This window comes from Electrophorus electricus, chromosome 14, assembly GCF_013358815.1.
Source record: "Electrophorus electricus isolate fEleEle1 chromosome 14, fEleEle1.pri, whole genome shotgun sequence".
NCBI lineage: Eukaryota > Metazoa > Chordata > Actinopteri > Gymnotiformes > Gymnotidae > Electrophorus > Electrophorus electricus.
Window position 1 is genome coordinate 13022503 of NC_049548.1, and position 23998 is coordinate 13046500.

The window sequence follows — 23998 nt, forward strand, 5'->3', positions numbered from 1 at the left end:
ACAGCAGCACACTGCTTCTACACATACGATTTCACTACTGCTGAATGGCCCCAGAGCATTCAATGCTCCCTAGCAGGCTGGTGCAAAAGGAGAACCTCAACAAGCTCTCTACACTTCTGCCCATCAACAAACAAACAAACAAACAAACAAAAGAACAGCAGAAATCTGCTCACAACGGTGGTGCATCCCTCACCTCCCACAGTGCACTGAGGCATAGGACAAAAAACTCTGTTTATGTTTCCAGAACTGCTGTTGGTCTGAAATCAGAGAAGTATAAAAAAAAACACATCTGTGCTTTCAATTTTCATTATTTTTGACAATCAATCTTTTTTCCCCCTTCCATCTCTTTCTGCATCACTTAGTCCTGTTTGAACAACTGGTGTTGATCAGGGCAAATGTGGCTGGCAGCCAGGACACTCAGACAGTTCCCTTTCACATCAGCTCTGCCGACGTTCCCTTCCACATCAGATCTGCCAAAGTCCCCTTTGGCCTCAGCTCTGCCGACGTTCCCTTTGGCCTCAGCTCTGCCGACGTTCCCTTTGGCCTCAGCTCTGCCGACGTTCCCTTTGGCCTCAGCTCTACAGACGTTCCCCTTGGCCTCAGCTCTACAGACGTTCCCCTTGGCTTCATCTCTACAGACGTTCCCCTTGGCTTCATCTCTGCAGCCGTTCCCTTTGGCATCGTCTCTGCCGACGTTCCCCTTGGCTTCATCTCTGCAGCCATTCCCTTTGGCTTGATCTCTGCTGAAGTTCCCTTTCGCATCAGCTCTTCCAAAGTTCTCTTTGGCATCAGCTCTGCCGACGTTCCCTTTTGTATCAGCTCTTCTGGAGTTCTTCCTCCACAGTATTCAAGAAACCACAGCGATCACAACCAGTACAATGCAATGCATGGTCAATATAAAAAAATTCAGCCTTAGAAACTTAATATTCAATTATGAATACAATTATGCCAAGTTCACACTACATGATTTTAACCCCAGGTCATAGCCAAATCAGAGCTTGTTTGGGGTTTGGAAATGGACTCTCAATTCCTAAGTGTGAACTGTTTAAACACCTGATCTGAGAGGCTCGCCAATCACTCACACAGTCCTGAAATATATCTAGAATGCTAAGTATCTGGAACTGTGGGCGAGTCCAAATCCTGTAGTGTGAAAAGGGTTGCCACCATAGACTTCTATATAGTCTACAGTTGAGACCAAATTGAGACTGGTAGTGTGTGTGGTGTCAAGCTGCAACCAATGAGAATGCAAGACAGAGAGTGAAGGGAAAGCCGGGGGTGAGTTGTACAACATCAACAAGCGTGGATATAATATGTAAAGATATTACTTTAAAGGGAAAACAACAACAACAATCCATCTTGTGCAGTCTATCACATCATTCTCCGTGTCATTTCTTGTGTGTGTTTTCACTACAAAGTGTACTTTCGAGACCAGACAGACTCGCTGGATGGTGAAATGTCTTGTAGTGTGTGATCCCCTGTTGCTGATAAGTCATATAGACTTATTCACCATTATGAGATTCCTGATTTCAAGTGGTGGAGTGAATAGTACAGAGACCTGGCAACTTTGGAAATCATGTAACGTGACCGTGGCACTAGTTTCCAGTTTTCTGTTGTTTTGTTAGAGACAGGCACTAGAGTGTCTGATTTAACTCGTGTTAACAAGTGACTGTTGGAGATCTGGCTGGTCAAAACAGGACTCTGATCAGGGAAAACATTTTCATAGAGTTCAGAACCCTCATAAACTAAATTCTGTCTGTGGGGTGTTCAGGACAGCTGAACAGATTCTTTTTATGTTTGTATCCTCTCAACTGACCTTAACCCCGGGCACCCAGGAAATGTGACCCACTGGAACTAAAATGACTATCCAGTGCTTTCACAATGTGAACCGTTTGCTCAAGGTGCTTGATTCTGAAGTCATCTGAGGAACACTCAAGAAAAAGAGAGTGAGTGGGAGAGACACTTAATGATCTTAGCAGGTCATTTTCTGAGTTATGTGATCATTTGTCTGAATACTTTTTTTCTTACTCTACTGAATATATGAAGTGGGAAATCCATGGATGAAAGAGCAGATTATTGAAGCCTGCCACATGGTCTGAAAAAGAAATGTAGTTTTGGGCTTAAATGTAGTTTTATATAGATTTCAACTTGAGTCAGTATTAGTAGGATCTGTAATTTATTGCCAAAGATAAAAAAGGAACCATACCATCCTACTATTCCAATAATGTGACTAAAATCTGCAGTCATTTTCCATTTTAACAGCTTAATGAATAATAAGACATGTTTGAAATTATCAGTGCAGATTATCCTATTATTCCCCATCAAATGCAATTTCACATGAGTAAAAGTGACAGTTTTCAACTCTCTAGTTCTTGAACTCCTATAATGACACCAGGTTTGATCTCATTACCAAGTCCCACACTTTAATGGTCTAGCTGGGGGTCTCTCAGACCACTTGTCAAATTTCTCACCCTGCAACAAATGAGCTTCACAAGCATCCGGTCGTCCTTGTACAAGCACTATGCTCACAGTTACATGTGCAGCAGATTCCATAATTAGGCTGTTTTGCTGCTTTAGTAGCCCCAGGCTTGAATCTGCCAGTGCGAAAGTTCAGATGCTTTTCAGAGATCACTCTGTCAAGGACTGGCATCCACCCAGGCTCATTAGGCTAAACCGAGAAGAACCATCTACTTTGGTTCCTCTGAACTGCGTGTAAGATGACGGCATGCACTGTGTTGGCAAAGCATTACTTCATAGCCCATCTCTGATCAGATTCCATGTGTCTTTTAAATGATTCTTATCCTGGACATTTGTCTTGCGCCCATTACATATGGCCACTGCCTGGTTGAATATTTTTTGAAGATTTGTATTGTCTTTGGAAGCTGGCCAAAACACAGCTTGGACAAGCTGGCTTTTGTGTGACCCAAACATATCCAATAGGGACAAAGGTATGAACGCTGTCCTGATAAAGATCAAACAGTCAAAAAATATATATTTATGAGAGAAGACCTTGGCAATTATTTGGCTGTTACTGGAAAAAAACCTGCAGAAGAAGACAAGAACAGAGAACATGGTTTGGAGTCCTATGAAGCTTCTGATTTGTGCTTCAAGTTCTGGGACCAAATACTTCAGAAGAGTTAGGGTTCCAGAACCCCACCCCGCAGGAGCACAGGACTGACGGAGAGCATCCCTCACAAATGTGGGTGGCAGACAGCACTAAGGTGAAGGACGTAGTGGAGAGACTGCTTTAAGGTTTCAAGAAGTTCAAAATGCTGTAGCGATGAAATGAGGACATGAATTATGAGAGTCGAAAATTCAAATCAAGCCTGAATGTCCATCTAGAGTGGGTTCACTTCACATTCTGTGTCCTTTCTGTACTGCACTTACATATAGTTTATCTTCTACTTTACATGCACAAAAAATGACGTATATGAAATTAGTCAGCATTTGTCATTGGACTGATTACAAGAGACAAAACACCACAATGAATTGTGGTGTGCAGTGAAATGTGATGTGCAGCGGTAGAATGAGGAGAAGGTTGGCTTCTGTAGTCACTGTTAGAGGATGAGTTTGACCTAAACACAGCCACAGCCTCGGGCAACACGTGCATCTCTCACCAATTCATATTCCAAAAAAATGGTTTTATTCTAGTCGGTGAGAGAAAGAGAGAGAGATTGAGGGACACTTACTCATTTTTCTGAAGTAAGAGCAGCAGCTGTTCACCTTCCATTTCAATCAGGAGCTTCAGCGATGCAGGATGGCCCTGAAACAAAAGTGTGTGTTTGTGAGAGTGTGTGTAAGAGTGCATGTGTGTTGGGGGGGTGGGTGGGGGGGGGGGGCAAGAGTGTTTTAAAATGAGCTGCATGAAATGTGACCAAACTAATCTCTCTCTCTTTGGCTCTCTCTTTCTCTCTCTTAATTGATTTATTTTTAAAGAGGCCAAGTGAAAACACTGAACGTTTACTGTGCATAACTCAGAGAAGGAGGAATTTACTGAATATAAGTAGAAACAGCCCATTAGACACCCGTTACTTCCATTTATGCTTCATTTGTAAACTGAATTCATCCAAGGCCAATTTATAACATAACTGGTTAAATGCCACTTATAGACATAGGGGCTGATTGGTTGATAGCATAATTAAATGCACCTGTGATGTCTTGTTCCCTGTTCTGACCTGGAAACAACTTACCTGTTTAAACAAAGGCTTATACTTCACTACAGTTCTGCAGGAAACACTGTGAATCTGTGTCTTTTCTATGTTTACAAGCAAACAAATGACCTTGTCTGTGTAATATAGTCTTATCGGTCATTGCGCAGCTGTATAAATACTGTTTAATACCAGGGTGTTAACAGCAAGTTAATGTACACAATAAAAATCCACAAGAAATAGAAGATGGCAAGAAAGATGGAGTGTATTTTTGTGTTAAGATTGCTTTGTTTGGGATAAAGAGTGTGTTTGACTTGTTTTATGGCCCACAGAATCTCATCTAGTACACCCAAGCCGGCGGCTCATAGGATTAGCTTTATGTTTCAATTCTCTGTGACATTAATCCAATCCACAGTCTCTCAGACAGACCACTACAGAGCTCCTGTTTACAAGGATTTACCCCAGCTGAGTAATAACACAATAAAGCAGGAAACTGCAAATCATGTCAGAAATACATCTATAATATTCTACTAAACAATGTACGCATAAGATTTGCACATATGTGACTCCCCCACCACACACACACACACACACACACACACGCACAATGTTAAGTTACCACTATGGCTATATTTTTACATGTAGTTTAACAATCTTGATAAGATCTCCATACAGTGACTTTATATATCATTAATCAACGTGTCACACTGATTTGGTTTTCCTGAAGCCGCCACACCACCCACATGGGATCAGGGGCTCACACATGCCTCACAAGAAAAACAACAATAGCACTCACACCCCCCCCCCCCCCCCAACACACAGACACACAGCAGACATACATACATACATTGGTTTGGGTGGTCTCACTGTCTTCTCTACATGCATTGCTTAAGGACATACACACGTAAGGTTGCTTTATGAAATGGTTTTATTCCCAGTATGAAATAGCACGTGGGAGGTATAACAAATGCTGTAGCTCAGCAATTCTGCAACAGCTAACATCTTTATGGTGGCATAAAAGACGCGTAAATTAACTCCCCCCACCCCCTGCCCCCTCAACTCACTAATAGACAGAACAGCAGCAGTTACTTTCATCCATATAAAGCCTTTGAGCCCCAAATTGGCTTAGAAATGTTTTTCATTACAGACCGACAGAAACAAATTGCACTGCTGCTAGAGTGTTCATTTTAGCTTTCTCACACACTTTAAGTGTCTCGCTTAAGAGAGTGCGTGACACAGCATACAATCTAAGCGCCACTAAAGTCTGTGGGCAAAACATAGCCTTCTGCTCATCTGTACAAGGAAGAAGGGATAAAGCCCAAAATAAAGGGAGCATGGAAACTGTAGCCCATGCTTAAAGGATGATGTAGGCATGCCTGAGAGTCCTGAAGTGTGCTTCCTGTGTCCCCGCCTCTCTCCAAACACAGCAGAGAAGCCTGAACTGCACAGATATCATTATCTGCTTTTGCCTTTTTGCACTCTCTCTCTCTCTCTCTCTCTGTCTTTGTCACCTTCTTTTTCTATCTTTCGCTCATCCCTCTCTCACATGCTGTTTCCCTTTCTCTTTCTTTCCCTCTTTCTCATTTCCAATATCTCCAGTGTTGAATTGTGAGCTTTGAATAGTTGGATGGAGAGGTAGTTCTTTTTTGCTACAACACCATTCAGAATGAGATAGGTAGGTGGTTCCTTCTCTCCACAGTTGGCAAACTCCAGAAATTTTGATTCTGAACAAATCAAAATCTATAGGCAGACAGTGATAAACTAGGATTAGTGTTATTTTTTTTTATTAAATTGGGTATATCTTCAGATAGGAAATGCTAAGTATAGGTCTGCTGTAAATGATTAATTTATTGACCTTAGTATTAGCCAAAGGTTTAAAATAACAGTACTGCACAGCAAATCAGAAACAAGCAAGACAGTTGTAGTTTGTGAGAACGCTGAACAACTGTGGATGTGCCCAATGAAACGTCTGATAAATCACCGACACCATCCTGTCTGTAGCAGTATTATGTGTTTGTCACGGGTGGCCGGCCTCCCAGCAGGAGAACCACGCCCACTCGCTGGAAGGACCACAGTGACCACCTACCCTGCTCACAATCATCAGCCTACTGACCATGTGCACCTGTCCCTTGTTTCTCCCTTCCACTATTTCAACCTGCAGGCCAGCAGGGACGGCACTACACATTAGCGGATTACCACGACAAGCACTTACCTTTTGTTTCATTTTTGTTGCTATACACCAGTGCCTTTAGTGATGGAAAATAAAGAGCACCTTCTAGCAACCACGCCTCTTGCTCCATCTGTGCCGTCAGCGTCACAGAATGCGCAGCCATCAGGGAGCGTGGCGAGCAGCCTTGATTGGGCTAACCTGCTAGCTGTTCAAATGGTGGCACTAGAACAACAAAGGCAGCAGATTGGCGAAATACGCTCCATGGTTCAGAGCGGCGGGCACTGCGTGAATAGTATCACTGCGAACCCTGAGAACCGACCGACAACTTCCACCACCAGGTCAATCCCAGAGGGGGTAAGGTGTCTCATCACCACCCCTGATGTCTTTGGGGCAGATACAGAGAGCTGCAAGGGGTTCGTGGTGCAGTGGGAACAGTACTTTGGGTACCAGCCCCTCCTGCCTGATCATACCAAAGTGGCATTCGTGATATCCCGATTGACAGGGAGTGCTCGTGCCTGGGGTGCCTATTTGGTTGTGAATTCCTCCCCGCTCCTGAACGACTACCCTGGGTTCATATGAGAACTCAAGTTTGTATTCCATCACTCTCGACGGGAGGATCTGCGTGCAATCCCTGCTTAGGCTAAAGATAGGGGTTGCGTGCGGCGACTGATTATGCTACGGAGTTCAGAATACTGGCGGCAGGATCTTGATGGAATGAACCAGCGCTCATAGACGCATTTTTGAATGGACTGAGAGCCGAACTACAGGCTGAACTAGCCTGCAAGGCGGAGCTGGCCACGCTAAACGAGGCGGTCTACCTAGCCATTACTTACAACTGTCTGTTGCAGGAGAGACATCGAGGTTTTCCCAGAGGCTTGTTGGGTCGAGATACCACGGTGACAACAGAGACCTCGGAAGAACCCATGAAATTGGGCGGGGCCAGGATGCATCACCAGTGCAGAGAGCAGAAAAAGGGGAACAACCCGGTGAGTTTCTCCCCAACCCCTTCAATGTTTCAAGTGTTGATCAAAGTGTTGCAAAAGGGTCACTTTGTTTTCTCGGGAGCATTGGTGGACTCTGGGGCGGCGGGGAACGTAATGGACTGCTATAAAGGCAATTCACCTGCCCTCCCCCCTGAGTATAAAAGCACTGGATGGTGGGCTCAGGCTTTGTTACACGTCACTCCCTGTGTTCAACTGGAAACAAATGGGGATCACATAGCGCAAACCTCCTTTTACCTAATCTCTTCTCTCTCTCACCCCTCATCATCCCCCAGGAGAACCACAACCTGACAGAGGTGTTCAGTCCGGTGAAGGCTACACAGCCCAGATCGGGAGTGGGACTACACCATAAACCTCAAGGAGGGATCCATACCTCCTAGGTGCAGGACCTACCCTCTCTCCCAGGAGGAAACCAGGGCCATGGAACAGTACATCAGGGAGGCCATGGCGCAGGGGTACATACGCCCCTCCACTTCTCCAGCATCGGCAGCATATTCTTCATCAAAAAGAAGGACGGAGGGTTGAGGTCGTGTGGATGAACTACTGGTTAAGTACCCCTCTCCCCTCTCCCTGGTTCCTGCGGCGCTTGAGCAGTTGAGGGGGGTCCGGTATTTCATTAGGTTAGACCTGTGCAGTGCATACAACCTCATCAGTATCAGGGAAGGGGACGAATGTAAGACCGGCTTTAGCACATTTTCCGGTCACTATGAGTACCTGGTCCTGCCGTATGGTTTGGCTACAGTCCCCTCAATATTCCAGGTGTATATTTATGAGGTCTTAAGGGAGTTCCTAGGTAGCTCAGTCATTGCGTATATGGACGACATCCTGATCTATTCCACCTCCTTTGACCAACATGTGCATGATGTTCACACTGTTCTCCGTACCCTTTTGAAGAACCAGCTTTACTGCAAGCTAGAGTTTCATTGTGGAGAGGTGAACTTTTTAGGTGAGTTTCATAAGGGAGGGTTGTGTAAGCATGCAACCCAGAAAGGTGGAGGCTGTGACAGGCTGGCCAAGACCCCGGACGCGCTGGGAGTTGCAGCGCTTCTTAGGATTTGTCAACTTCTTCAGGCGCTTTATAAAATCTTTTAGCACCCTAGCCTGGCCCCTCACGGACTTGCTTAGGGGAAAAACCAAACAGCTAAGGTTGGGTGAGGTGACAGAGAGAGCGTTTGCGGCCCTGAAGACCGCCTTCTCCACCTCTCCCGTGTTGCAACAACCCAACCCGGAGAGACCCTTTATTGTGGAGGTAGATGCCTCGGATGTGGGAGTAGGAGCTGTGCTGTCTCAAGCGAGATGGAAGGAAGGTAGGCTAGGTCCCATTGCTTACTTTTCAAGGAAGCTGAGCCCGTCTGAGTGGAACTACGGTGTGGGGGACAGAGAACTCCTGGTAATAAAACTCGCATTGGAGGAGTGGAGGCATTGACTTGAGGGAGCGAGAACCTAGAGTACCTCCAAACCACAAAAAGGTTGAACTCTAGGCAGGTGCAGTGGTCTCTTTTCTCCTCCAGGTTTGCCTTTCGTGTCACCTACAGGCCGGGAGTGAAAAACGTCAACATCATGCTGAGGCCCAGTCCTCCAGTCAGGAACTGGTGCTTCCCCTCTTGTGTTTCTTGGCCACGGTGACCTGGGACATCAACCACAGCATAGAGGCCACGGACCTCTATGAGTGTGGGCCGCCACCAAGGATGGCCGAGCAGGCCCTTCAGGCAAACTGTGGGCCAGATATGAGGGTCCGTATACCATAACAAGTCGGGTGAATACAGGGCAGACACATGGAAGGCCTTCAGGGCCTTCCATATGTCTGCCCTGAAGCCCGTGGTGGAGGGTCCCCTCTCAGAGGAGGGGAGCCCCTCGGGAGCGCCACCCCTGCTGCTGGAGATCGGGGGCGAGCCGGCCTAGATTCTCGGAGGAGGATCTCGGGGTTGCAATTCCTGGTGGACTGGGAGGGGTACGGACCCGAGGAGCATTGCTGGGTGCCGGCCTCCCAGGTGTTGGACCCCAACCTCATTGCCTCCTTCCACCGGGAGCACCCGCGGAAATCTGCTTCCCGTGGGCCAGGCTGGCCGTGCTCCAAGAGTGCTCCATCGTGGGGGGGGGGGCCCACTCGCTGGGAGGACCACAGTGAACACCTACCCTGCTCACAATCACCAGTGATGGAAAATAAAGAGCACCTTCTAGCAACCATGCCTCATGCCGCCAGCGTCACAGTGTTCTATTATGTGTTCTATTCCAACTGTTTTAGTATTCACATAGAATAGTTTGTGTTTTCATGGAGCAAGGGACATGTTAAACCTCAAATTAAAGCACTACACCAAAAATAAGGCAATTGGAAATATCATCTATTCACATACAAGATCAATGCCTTTAGTCTCTGCACAGTAGATCAATGAGATGCAGCCCTTACCATTGTCTGCAGGATGCTGATTGGTGCCTTCTGCCCTCCAATTAGAAGCCAAGGCTCTGTAGACTCATATTTCCTACTGAGTCCTAGCTCACTGGGTAGATTTGCTGAAGAAAAAACAAAACAATTTGCATCATATAGGAACCACTTCCCACATAAAGACACATTACAAAAGGAAAAAAACAAAAAAAAATTGGAAAGCTGTCAGTAAGTTTTGAAAAAGGAAAACTGCAAAAGCAAATAAGCTTTGGTGTATGTCATCTATTTGTTATACCAACCTCAAATCTCTTTTGTTCTAAAGCAGAGAAAGGGGCATTCAAATATGTTAGCCATTATTTTTTAGGTTTAGGTATACCAGTGCAAATTATGGCTATGTGTCAAGCCTTCTATTATGCATGATGCATAATTCCTGCAACCAGTCAAATTTGTCATTTGCTATAGTGTGTACATTACCAATCCCACAATGCTCTGCACTAGGCCTGGTTTCCATCTTTGACTGTCTGTCATCGGTCGCTGTCTCCACAATACAACAGACACTAATGTCCCTAATCAATGTTTTCAGCCCTTGTGGCAGCAGAAATGCCAGTTTCCCTGGAAACCATTCCACTGGCTGCAATTTAGATGCATTTTTATCATTTCAGAGAAAAGAAAGGTTTGAATATTCTGCATCTACATTCCAGTTGACTATCCTCCTGTCCCGATTTTATGTTTCCTCCGTCTCTCTCTCTATGCCAAGACAACATACACCGCCCTACTAGTGGCAGTGTTATGGTTGTTAATCACAAATGAAATGTGGCAGGAGGCAGTTAACATAATGCATATGTGACCATGCTAGCTGGTCCCCAATTGTTCCCTTTCTACTTAGTGTTTTGGGCGAGGGAGCCTATACATTATGCTCTCACAGTCAGAATGAAATCACTTCAAGGGGATGCCGGCAGAGACGCCAGCGTATCTCACACGTAGAACATCAAGAGATGATTTTATTTTATAAATGAGTGTTGTTCACTGACACACAACTAATGATCCAGTCCAGGACAGGAAGTGAGCAGGGTGGGTAGAACGACTCTATACAACCCTAGACTCCGGTACAGCCTAGCTGACGTGATTGGACATGCATCATCCTATAGAGATAGTGAATCACATGAATGCTTGCTCACACACACATAAAACAATAATAAAGATTGTCATTGCAGAAATCCAAACATATGTGTAATATCATGAAAAGACCAGCAGCTCTGGAGTTGAGAGAGCGCTCCCGCTGGAAGTCCTCTTGTCAAAACAATAAGAGTTCACTGGTATATAGTCCTAGCAAATCCACTAAGCATCTTCATTTCTGTCTGTGTAAACATACAGTTTTTCCACTTGGTATTCATTCTACAAACCCTATTTGATTGCAGTGCACACATTGCAGCTAAGACACAAAACTGTTTGCTGTTTGCCTTGGCTTGCTTTTCTGAGTGTGTGTGTGTGTGTGTGTGTGTGTGTGTGTGTGTGTGTGCGCATATTGAAAAGGCAATTTTATTATTTCAGTTGACTAAGAGAGCTCAGAACATAATGTAGTTTCTGATATATAGGGGCATGCTAATGCGTTTTACCTAGAGTGACCCCAACATCACGCCCTCTTTCACCCTGTGTCAGTCACACATCTGAAGGTCTCTTTGTTCTCGCTGAGCACACAGACATTTCACTAAGGCACACTGGTGATTCATCACTCTTTCTCCTCGTCCTCCGTCTCTCTTGCTCGCTCTCCCTCCCGCTCTTTCGCTCTTCTTTCACTTTCTCAGTCTACACAACCTTTTTTTTTCCTCGCAGTCCCTCTCTGCTGTAACTCTCTCTTCCTCTTTCCTTGCTCATGGCTACCACCCAGCTGGAGCACACTGTCGCTGATCCTCCTATGGACGTTACAGCTTCCACCAGCATGCGAGAAGCGCCACTGCTACCGGAGAGGAGAGCGGACATGCCAGCTCAGCACAAACCTGCTGGTCTTCATCGCGGCCGACAGCTCTGCGCCCCGATTTCAGGGCCCCTGGAGTCACATCCCTGGAGCCGCACGGACCCCACCATATACCAGGCCATGTCAAATCACAAGGACAAGTTCTTTTCACAGCAGTTGTATTCATTCTGTTCCTAGTTTGAGCTAAGCCTTTTTTAAAATTACATTCTTTTTGGGCTTCTTCCCTAATTTACATTTACATTTTCTGCATTTAGCAGATGCTCTTATCTAGAGCGACTTACCAAAAGTGCTTTGTCATCTACTCGTAGAACGTATCTTAGCCAGTACAGTAGGTCAGAGTTCAAGATACCATTGAACTAGAACACTGCTGAAATACAGAAATCAATGCTGATACATAGAAGTGTAAAATAAGCATAAGTTCTATATCAGACGATATAGAACGATAAAGTCCAATAAAAAACAATACCAAACAATAAATGCTAGAGTGCTAGAGTTTCAGTTACTCAACAGTAGTATGAAATTTCACAGGTGCAGAATCAATGGTCATTTAAATATTCCACAAATAGATCTCTAATTGACTCTGCTGTATGGACAGCCAGTGGAAGGTCATTCCACCATCTGGGAGCCAGGACAGAGAAAAGTCTAAATTAGGCACAAACAAGGCATAAACACCCATCCTTAAGGGTGGTTCTTCCATGTCATACAACAGCTGTCAACCAGGGAAGACGAGGGCTGACACAGGCTTCCTCCAAGGCAAATGCAGCTCATGCAACATCAGGGGGTGGAGTAACACACTCGAAGCACAGCACTCTCTGGCCCGTTCTGATGCATGAGCTCACAGCCACCTATGATTAGCGAGTGTCGCTGTAATTGACAGGGAAGGGTGAGTATGCCCTTCCTCCCTCTCCGAGAGGATGACCAATATTGCTGTCTTAGGCCCCTGACCACAGATGGCTGTAGCATCATCAGGGATTCAATGGGATCTCCTGATGATATAGCGAACACTTTTCTGTCGCACCACTCTGGAGTGCCAGCTAAACCTTTTTTATGGAGACGAGCGAGCTGTCCTGTGATGTTAAAGCAGCCATATATTGCTTTCTTAATCCATTCTGCATCCTTCTTCTTTTCTACATAGAGCTTTAATTCATTACTGGTACAGTAAATGATCTAAAAAGGGTTAAATCAAGCAAGAGTTCAAACTGAAGTCTTGAATACAGTGTTTAAATCTTAATTAAAAAATAGGTCATCTGGACCTGAAATAGCTGCACAGAAGGCTCGCAGCAGTCTGAGTGATGCTTTTCTGTCCTGGAGTTTGGCTAAGAGTGAAAGCGCTGAGGTCTAGATGGGTCACTTGCTTTACGAGCAGTCTTAAGCCACACATGGAATCATCATCACTTCCCCGGCCGTGTCGTACCAGTAACACTCTGAAGGCTCTATTCACGGCCCTAACAGATCAGCTTCCTCTGCATACGAGAGCTGCAGCTTCAATGGGAGTGTTTGTTTTTGCAGCACAGACTCAGTTATAACTCACAATTATGCGTAACACAGACATGGAGCAAAGCCTTGTCATAGGCTCAATGGTTTTCCACACAGTCCATGAGCAGAGACGGTTGTTAAGTTTAAAAGCGTCTAACAAGCATGGTTACACTGTGTAAGTAGCATCAGTAAATTACAGAGTTATTGGTCTAAATGTCATAAGGCAGTGGTAAAACAGGCTCCAGTGCTTATTAATTCTCCGACAGAAACTGCACGTAAACCTTAATAAAGACGTCTGTGCCATGATGGGATCCCTTTATGTTTCACTCATACTATTTTTATTTATTTAATAAAGTCTGTATGGCTGTGAGTGTATGGTTGTGTTTGTGTGTGTTTCTGACTGATGCGTATTGAATGCATATTTACTACTCTGAACATCAGACATTTGTCCAGTTTGAGATTTTAGGGCTTATATGATGGGAACAAAACCATCGGCTTCAACTCTGGAAGGTTTGTGCACTGAAAGATCCCCACGTGAACCTTTTACTCCACTTAGTCCCTGACGCATTATCATAGCAGCCCCTGAATCTTCTGATTTAAAACATTATCACTGTCATGGAATAAAAGCTATCGGTGGCTCAGTTACAAATAGAGCTATGAAAGTTCCTGAGGCCTTCGGTACAAAACATCTCAGACACAGAATGATCACCCGCTTCATGCTATTTATTGATGAGGACATGAAGTACAAAAACTCTCCCTACCTAGGCCTTGATAAACTGAGGACATTATTATATGGCTTAAAATAAAGCTATTTCTCAGTAATAAAACATTCATGTGTTAAAAAAGGAAATATGGATGTCTGCACAGCATTACAGCATATAATTTATAAATGTTCATAAATATTACTTTTGATTTTCTAGCATGGGTAAATTATTAGGATTGTCTCAAGTTCATGAACCAGCAGCTTGGAGGTATTTCAGGACTGCACAGCTTTTTTGTCTGCTATGATTCAGTACACTGGAGATGTAATCTATCTCTTTATCTAGAGATTAAAGTTAGAAAACGATTCTAGTTAGAAAATTATTGCATATCCATCATCTTGGACTGATGTGCACCTGGAGGTACTTGGAGGAAGACATATCAAACGAATCATGCCTCATTTCTGGCTTGCCACCATCTCAAGATGGTGACCCTGAAACACTTCTAGTGTAAAACCTCCCGTGAACAATGGCAGAACCCGATTTTCGTTCCTCTCGGCTCCTTGCAGAGTGAGCGCGTGCAGATATAATCTCCTAACAGTGTTTGGCTTCACACTACAAATGGAATTCTGAATCTTTCATTCCCTGTTTGATTAAGGTGCCATCAACTCAGAGCTGGAGCTCAGCTTCTGCAGGGACTTACAACGATGGTGGAGAGGGCTTTCTCCTACTGTTCCCACCACTCTCCTTCACTCCCCTCCCCTTCCGCTGTTGCTCCGCACTAAGCTGACACACAGGCAGTGTGGCCTTGAATAATGGCACCGTCCAAAACAATCTTTGCCGTCGGCCACCACGGCATACGCCTCTTTTAGCCCCCCCAGGACGCTCACGGACCAATCACCTCCCACTATACCACAAAACAAAACCATTGGCGATACGCAGGTTACTGCACATGGGAAAACCATTTTAAAAGACACAGGGGGAACAGCGCGTAGAGGCACAGAAGAACAGGAGGGATTGCTCAGGGACAACAGAAACAAGGATGCATGTAGTGTGGCAGAGTCAGGCAGCTTCAGAAAAAGGAAAGAAGGAAGAACAAGGCGAGGCAGGATTCAGCAACGGGTTGAGCAACGTTTATTAGCAGAAATCTGGAATACACAAATACTAAACCAGAATGTAGCACAGCGAAACAACAGCAATAAATACAGTAGACAGTGGTAAAAACATAGTGGGAGAAAGAAACGCACGACAACGCACGAACAAGGAACAGAGTGCAATTGTGAGTTAGTCAGAAGCCCACGGATTTACAACAAAGGCTGGAAAAGGAGAAGCATAAATACACAGGATGATTAGGAGAAAATGAGACAAAGGTGGACACAAGGAAGGTTGGAGACACACAAATCAAGACAGGGCAGGGACAAAACATGATTGAAAACAAAACCACAGGATGCTTAATGCAGTGGGACCCTCAGCACCCTAGTGGGGAAAGTATGACGGAAAGTCGATAGACATGGTGACGAGAGAGCGGAATGTGTAAGAAGAATGTGCATAATTAGAAGTAATGGACATTACCTATCATTTCCTTTTGTCTAGACAAAGCTCTTAGCATCAGACAAAAGCAAGACGGCATTCAAAGCAATGACTGCTCTCTCAGTACCCTTGTTTAAAATAACATGCTTTGTGACGATATATTGGAAACTCATGATTAGTGAACGGTGCTGAATTATTATGGTGAAAAGAAGACAAGAAAGAATAGATACTGCTTAAAAAAAATGGATGTTGGCATTTTCTCAAAAGGCTCTTTGTTTTCCTAAAATGCTCATAGTTGAAACTAGAATTAATACATATATGCCATATGTTCACATTATACTATATTGCAGAGCTGTCAAACAATCAAAGCAACTTTTCCGAGGGAGTTATGAGAACATGTGGCTGGTTATGATTAGATCAAGTGTAATCAAAGACTAAAAAACATTTGCATTGAAGAGTCTCTTTGTAAATTCAGTAAACTGGTCCGCAAAGCCCCGCCTTGATCTGGCGGTGCCTAGTGCAACACAGCTATGGACGTAGCATGACCTGAGAAAGGGCACCATGTTTTAAAAGCCAGCCAGTCATCTTTGTCTAGTGAAAATGTGGTGTTCATTTTTCCATGCATGGTAAATGCAAATGTAACTATTGGGATTTTTGGCAGTTCAACTGTGAAACCGCGAAAAGTGATCAGCCCAAGCACCACTGTAGAAATCAGTTAGGAACAGTCAAGTCATCGCAACATAACATTATAAACGGGAGAGGTTGGCACATCAGGATTGTTTGTGTCCCTGCAGCATAACCAGACGATGGAATATTCAGAGAAGCCTCTCCTTGTTCGTTTATAGTCCACAAATAGCAGCAGCCCCTTGGTAAGCAGGTTTCAGAAGGCCCAATATGTCAGGAACATCCACAGCATGTGAGGGATGCCGAGGTTCAAGTAGGAGGACATGATTTCAGAGCTCAAGAGGAAACAAGGGTTCAAAGTCAAGCAACTTCCTCGTGAACAGAGCCTCCACAGTCTCCTATTGCTCTCGCTCTCTTTCCTTTCAACCCACTCCCTGTTTATGTGCATACTGTAGCTCCTAATTTCTCCCAAAGCATGATGTCACCATCCATATGGTGTGATAACTCACAACATATGTATGGCAAGGTGGTGAAAATGATGCCCCCTGTTGGAGAGCAGTGTACTGTTGATTTCACCTTCTCTTGGTTCTGAACCCAAGTGTCTGTGCAGCGGAATCAGCACATATGCACATGTGGGTGTGTGTGTCAGTATATGTGAGACTTCTTATGGCCATGGAAACCACGTTTGGCACCAGTTAAATCTGCACCATCACCCCATCTACATAGGTGAAGGAGAGGAGAATGCCTTCCTCACACACTCCCACAGCCCTCTGAACTAGACATCTAGGTGTCCATGTCAATTGTTCATAGATCCCAGAAGCAACAGCTCTGTTTCCCTGTCGGATAGTGTCCATGTTAATCATGCTGTATTTTATTACCTCAGAAGGCTCAGTGTACTTCTGCTTTCAAAGTTTTAGAGTGCTGAACCACATGTGAAGGTGGAGGTCAAATATATATAGACTGCCACACAGAATATAGAATATAAAATATAGAACAATAGAACACAGAATATAGTATGCCAACTGTTCTCACCCGTATCTTCAAATAATAAGACCTCTGCAACACTCGAGGGTGTAAGGTCTGTTGTTGTAGAGGGAGTATAGCAGTGGGATGTCACGGTGTAGAACAGCACTAGGACCCAGTGGAGGTCTGCCACTATGCTCTAGCATGCAGTGTTGGTGGTAGCTCTGCCATATGCTCCTCTGTGGCAAAGAGGTCGAGGTGAGCCAAAGCCCCCTCAGATAACCTCTCATGACCTCTTGGCAGAGCTGGGGAATTGGGTCAATAGTGGGTCACAGTAGGGTCACGGTAACCCTTGTGCCCCCTACCACTGCTTTGATAAAAGACACACAAATGTGAAGTTGTCATCAGTGATGTCTGCATGTTCATATGAATTTGCTATGAAACCCATCAAGCCAAACTGACCATATGAGTCCCATATGAGACTGAAGTACTGTGTTCAGGATTAGAATACTCATGGCAGTGAGATGATAGATAAACATTTCTCACATGCAGGATTCCCAAATACTTGAACAGTACACCATTACACTTACTCAAGCCAATCTGGAGTCTGTAATGCTTAGCTTGGATCTGATGGCTATTCCTTCTGGCTAAAGCACTTCAAGGCCACGTGCAGATGAGCCTGTGGACGGATACAGCCTCTTACATGGCTGGGTGATGGATCATCTCTGCTGGGAGCCTGCTCTCTCTCTCTCTCTCTCTCTCTCTCTCTCTCTCTCTCTCTCTCTCTCTCTCTCGCTCTCTCCTTCTTCATGCTCAGACTGCTGTGGGGCTGGGGGCTCCCCTCCGGTTCCGCCATGAGGTCTCCTCCACATGGCATTGTCCAGCAGCGTGGTCTGGAGGGAAGGGCAGGGCTCCCAGAGCCTCGGCGTTCACCCATCCATGTTTCCACACTCTTCCAGAGACTAAATTTACACGTCTTCACGGACAGCAGGGCTCCACTTCTAACGGGCTTACAGACCTGTTCTGGATCCCATCGCTCCTTTCCAGAGCTTTTGGATTTGAAATTCTCCATGGAAATGGAACAAATGCAATTTTAGATACGTTGGTTCTCTTTTATGCCAGAGTTTACTGATTTGTATACACTGAGGCTGCAGTCACAGTCGATGCTCAATATGGAAAAGAAATTATAATATTTTAGACTTTTCTGAATAACTTATTCTTTGAGGCACCATTATGAGCCTCCACCAACCTTAGGTTACAAAGCCATTCTTGTTAACATTTCAGGTACCGATATCTCCATAGCTATTAAATATACAGATAAATGGTTTGAAACCCACCTGTCATATCTCAATCCCAGTTGCTCCATAACTTTGCAATTATAAGTCAATTATAAAGTCAATTATAAAGTAACAGGAATGGAAAAAAAACAAAGTTTATTCATGTTGAAATTATATTTACCAAAAAAGAAAGAAAACAATATACTTTCTAAATTCAGATAAAATTGCAGCTTAATAACTCTTACGAGTAAAGCCCTGTGTCTATAAGTGTAGTGAGAACTAACTAACCTTTCAACTTCAGAGAGAGAGGTCACATTAATAAACCCACCAAAGGACAATTGGGCCCAGACATGGAGTGAAAAGAACACACACACACACACACACACACACACACACACACACACGCACACAGACACACACAGTCATCTACAGTTCACTGCCTGTAAAACTTCATATGTGGTAGTTAGAAATGTGCTCTTCAGTAGCAGGGTATTTGGGTATTTCTCCTCTTTCTCACTCTCTCTGTTTTTTTTCCTTCTTTCATACTTTTTCAGTTTCTCTCTCTCTCTTTCCTCCACAGTGCCAAACACACGAGCTGCTCGACAGCTGCACGAGTGACTGATATGGTGTTTGGCAGCAGGACTGATATGATGTGATCTCTCCGCTGCTGGATTCAGAATCACACTCAGCTGTCTCCTGCTCTGTCAGTGGTTGGGTTTTTTTGGGTTTTTTTTTTTGGTTACTCTGTACAGCGGAGGGAGATAGGCTAATGTCAGATTACATTTGGCAGTACTGCCTGCCACAAAGTCTCTCAACTGTCTGCCGACATTACAACGAGACTTCCTTTCACAACACAAAGGCAACATCTTTACAACATTGTAGGCCAGAAGCACCACAGCACAAAGGTCATTGTGAAATGGTACAGCGAGAGTCACTTGCAAACTATAGGAGGGTGCACTAAGGCATTTGGCACCTGGAAAATGTGGGTTGCTGATGTTAAATTGGTAAACCCTTACTTGGCACTGCTGTCTGAGTGTTTGAGCATGGGTTAACAGTATCAGCAGCCAGACAGACAGACAGACCTAACAAATGAACAAACAAACAAAATTGATCCTTGAGGAAACTATAGCTTCCCAGGAAAATTGCAGCAAATAAATGCAAAAAAAATCAGATTGGTAAATGTGTAACTTTCTTTGCAGTAATTGTCAGGTCTGTGTAGGATGTTATGGTAAAGCTGACTCTTTGTGCATATTAGTAGATACCCTTGATATTATATAATAAATCTCAATAAAATACGTACCTTTTGCCTCAGGCAATGTACAACCTTACATGCACAGGGGTCAATGGCACCTATAAAAATGCACACAGATCCCAGACACCAGCTCATAAAAGCTTTTCGCTCATGAGTTCCACTAATTTACTGCCTCCTCCTGCATTTATGTGGGGCTCCGTGCTGGGTTCACAGTGCAGTTTCATCCTGTTCCAATTTAACCTCCTGAGACCATGGAGGGGCACCTGTTCTTTTGGTGACGCTCCGGGCCAAATTAAATTAATTACCCCTTAATTAGCCCTTAACGACCCCAGCCAGGACACCACTTCCTGCCATTGGTGTGCCCTTCTTCTCATCAGGAGGTACTGTGGGAAGATGAATTTTCTTCTCACAAATGGGTTGCTCCAAGAGACTTCAGGGTTTCACAAATACACTAAAACACACGCAGGCACTAACATTTTATAGAGTGAGGGAGAGAGAGATGGAAGGAGAAAAAGATGTAGGAAGGAGACAGAGAGAGAGAAAGTGTTGAAGGCAGGACTATCAGGTTCTCATGTAAAGGGTGTTGTCTCGAAGCATCTCCTCGTGCTCACCACTCTTGCTCTGACACCGCACTGGGGCTGTTCTCAAGCAGGACAACATTCCAACCTCATTTTCCACACTCCTAGTCATTTTGCTGCATCCTTTCATGTCATTCAAGGCGAACACACACACACACACACACACACACACACACACACACACACACACACACACACACAGTCTCTTCTCCTTCCTCATGCACAACAGCTTGTCTTGTGTCATTGACTGAACTCACTGTGCCAGGATGCCTGACACATTACCACACGGTGTGTGATGAAGGGTTATAGCTTAATGCTTAATCTGAGGTTTTCTGCTTTAATATCTGCCTTCTCCACACACTTTTGTTTTACTGTCCACTGCCTAATTTTTTTTAACTTTCTCTCCTTTATTTTTATTTTTATTTTTTTGCTTCTAGAACTTTTGTACTGGGCAGTTTTTGAACAGGTCCTGCTATACACACACAAACTTTCTCTGTCGCATACATACACACACAACCACACATACAGGAGTCGCACATGCCCTGGGTGAGACATATACATGCACGCATACTAAGTTCCAATTTTTTTCACCTCTCTGATTACATCAGGGGAAGTTCCAGCTGATTGAGCAGCTATGTCAGAGCACTTCTGATTAATCTATTGTGGCTGTCAATGCTTCCTGCAATCATCTCATTTCATTAGTGCCCACCATCCCAGTAGCTTCCCAAATCACCCAGCTCAAGGAGCTAGACTCTTGGGGATTTTAATTTAACTGGAGAAATGCCTCCACTGGTACTACATCAGTTGTGTCTTTGTTATGTGTTCAATGCAAGTATTTAATTTTGCTCTACATGGGATAAACCTCGAGGACATAAGCTTGGGGACACACCTAAACACAATCATTGAACTGAGAAAGAAGCACCCTCAAAAACAAGGACGGAGCATATCCTTATTAGCTTGTTTGTTATTATTTCAAGTGTTTAACCCATCAGACACATCACATCAATCACAGAGCAATCAATACAAGCAAAAGTTCAACAAATACAATCCCCCCCTCAACACCCACCCGTCCACACACACACACACACACACACACAAACACACACCCGCACACTCTCCACACACACACCCACTCACAACCAGTGCTGTTGAAGGTTGTTTTAATGCAGCTCAATAGTGAGTCAATATTGTAGATAAACTCTGGGAGGGAATCCCAGATCTCAAACATGCACAAGCAGATGTGCAACATCCCACCACAGAAACTTAAACCTGTGTTCACTTCATTGTAGAAGCTGAACTGTTCACTGCCCTGCGCATCTTGATTTCAGTGCACCATCCTAAAATGTACTTTTCCTCTTAGAAATCACAATAGTCTATTCCATTAGAAAACAAAGTCTTTAATAACTAATACTAAATAGTACAATATCGACCCTTGTCCATCTGTGGCTGTTATTAAATCATGCTGCGATTCCGCGCAAAATTAAATCTAAATATGGTAATTACACCTGGTAGGGCCATTAGAAATCACAATAGTCTATTCCATTAGAAAACAAAGTCTTTAATAAGTAATACTAAATAGTACAATATCGACCCTTGTCCATCTGTGGCTGTCGTAAACCATGCTGCAATTCCGCGCAAAATTAAATCTAAATATGGTAATTACACCTTGTAGGGCCATTACACCATGTAAAAATCAATCAACGTAACAAAAGCTCTGTTCCGTCCTTCTGAACGGCTCCAGCGGAGACAGCAGCCCTAGTGTGAGCAGAACGGATGTGGGCTTTATGCTGATGTATCTACTGTGCGACGGGCGAGTGCTCTCGTCAAACACGGGCATGCAAAGCTAGTTATTGTGCAGAAAGAAAAAAAAAAAAGAATGTTAATTTTTTTCCCCTGTCACTGAGTCTTACCTTCGTTTGACGGGTTGTGCCCAAAACAGACAGCGAGCATCGCTAGAATAAGAAAACACGTCCGAACTGCAAACTTCGAACTCTGCCGGGTTGACATGTTGCCCGGCTTCGGATGAACGGGCGATCCGGACGGTATCACGCCTGCAGCATGATGATATATGGGGAAACAGCTAATGGACCGGACCTCAGTTACTTCCTGAAATACGATCAACTACTACAGACTATTCAATCTAGGGCGCTCTCTCTCCGCTGTTCCAGTCCTCAGTACGAACTTTCCAGGCAATATCTTCTCAGCATTAAATATCGCTAGAGCACTGAGAATATTACCAAATATATATATATATATATATTTACATAAATAAATAAATAAATAAATAAAGCAAAAGTAACACTTTATTTCTGTAGACATGGGACAGACCGCTGCAAACGGTTTGGCTGGATGTCACCGACGCAGGAACCGGGGGCAATTTACAGAACAAAGTGTTGTCTTTCACCGCGACCATGTGCGGTGCAGAGGAAAGCCTGCACGGTCCTAGCGCCTCTTTTCCTGAGGGGAAAAAAGACGCGCTTACAAGCTGAAAGTGGACGCGCGTCCAAGGGTACATGTCCAAATGATCGGGTGGGATTGTTAGGTTATGCTTTATACGTTTCATGACTCTGGGAAGAAAAAAAAGCTAGTCTTTTGGTAAGACAAGAAGAATTAGAAACTGCTCTCTGATGTATATCAGAGGCAAATTGCACGTTTCATAATGCCAACTATAGATTTGCCTTAGAGCCCAGTTATCTGGTCTCTGCAGTGGGGTATAATTGATAATCAGACTTGAGAATTCATTTTAATGAGAGAAGATACTTGGAGTCTTACACAGTCAATTTGCATTTGTGACTGCAGTCGATTCAAATTAATTTTTGCAACATCCTAAATTAGGCCTATCTTTCTGAAAATGATATACAATTATGTGTGTTTGAACCAGTAGGCTATATTTAAATTTGGCACAGAGCATATTTTACAAGGCTTTATAGTTAGGGCTGAATGTATCTTCCCACTCGCCTGAGCTGGTTTGAATATTTGGTTAATTATTCAAACACAACCAATGACAGCTCATTACCTCTGCTTGAGGTGTTCAGGGAGCCTCTGTGTTTATGTGAGTGTGTGTGTGTGTGTGTGTGTGTGTGTAAGACAGAAAGAGAAAGAGAGATAGAGAGTTAGAGAGAAAGAAAGAGAGAGAACAAGAGCAGAAGAATTTGGATGTTTCCAGTTGCAAAAACCTTAAAACCTGACAATAACTACTGAACTCCATCTGTCACACTGTACTGCACAGACAGCCCTTATTCTGTCTGGGCCAAAGCATGCTACATTATATCCTCTGTTTTCATTATGGACAGCAGACTGATCTGAAGTCAGTGGCACTGTCACATGTGAACATGTATGTCTGTCAGACCCAGGGGTTCTACTGCATGTGCCCGGAACATTGCACCGCATGAGCACTAACACACACACACACACACACACACACACACACACACACACACACACACACACACACAAACACAGAGTTGCATATTATCCAAAATCTACAAAAAAGGTACAATCTATGCAGTACATACTGCATTTTAGACATCATATAGCAAGGTTTTTAAGATAAAGTTCTGTGCAAAGGGATGATATATAATAGAGCTTAGAGTGAAACTCAGTCATGCAGTGTCCCAGGTCACATACAACCAATCACTTGTGTCAAATTAATTTATATAGTGTTATATTAGTAAAGTTCACTTTGAGTTTCAGAGTATTCAGGACTGGCAGATGATTTCATTCTATAATCCAGGTCTTCGTGTGACACACTGTTATAAATTGCTTGAAAAACCTTGATAGCCAAATGTTTTGCTTAACAGAAATGCTTTATCTGGGACTATCACATATTTGCTTTATAAATTATATATCATCATGTGTGCTAAAATATATTACCCCACAACACCTGGATGAAAAGACATTCATCCAGAGTATCATGACTGTCTGTT

General features: G+C 44.0%; 1 protein-coding gene across 1 annotated transcript in view; it reads right to left on the minus strand.

Moving 5' to 3' along the window:
- The window catches only part of LOC113581973 (disintegrin and metalloproteinase domain-containing protein 12), a 73336-nt gene extending 51126 nt beyond the window's left edge, over positions 1–22210 (minus strand). The window contains exons 1-3 of the mRNA XM_035533227.1: positions 21983–22210; positions 9724–9827; positions 3687–3760 (exon numbers count right to left, since the gene is read on the minus strand). Of these exons, the coding sequence (XP_035389120.1) occupies positions 3687–3760; positions 9724–9827; positions 21983–22079 (275 nt within the window). The 5' untranslated portion in view covers positions 22080–22210. The remainder of the gene's footprint in view (positions 1–3686; positions 3761–9723; positions 9828–21982) is intronic.
- Positions 22211–23998: the final 1788 nt, after the last annotated feature.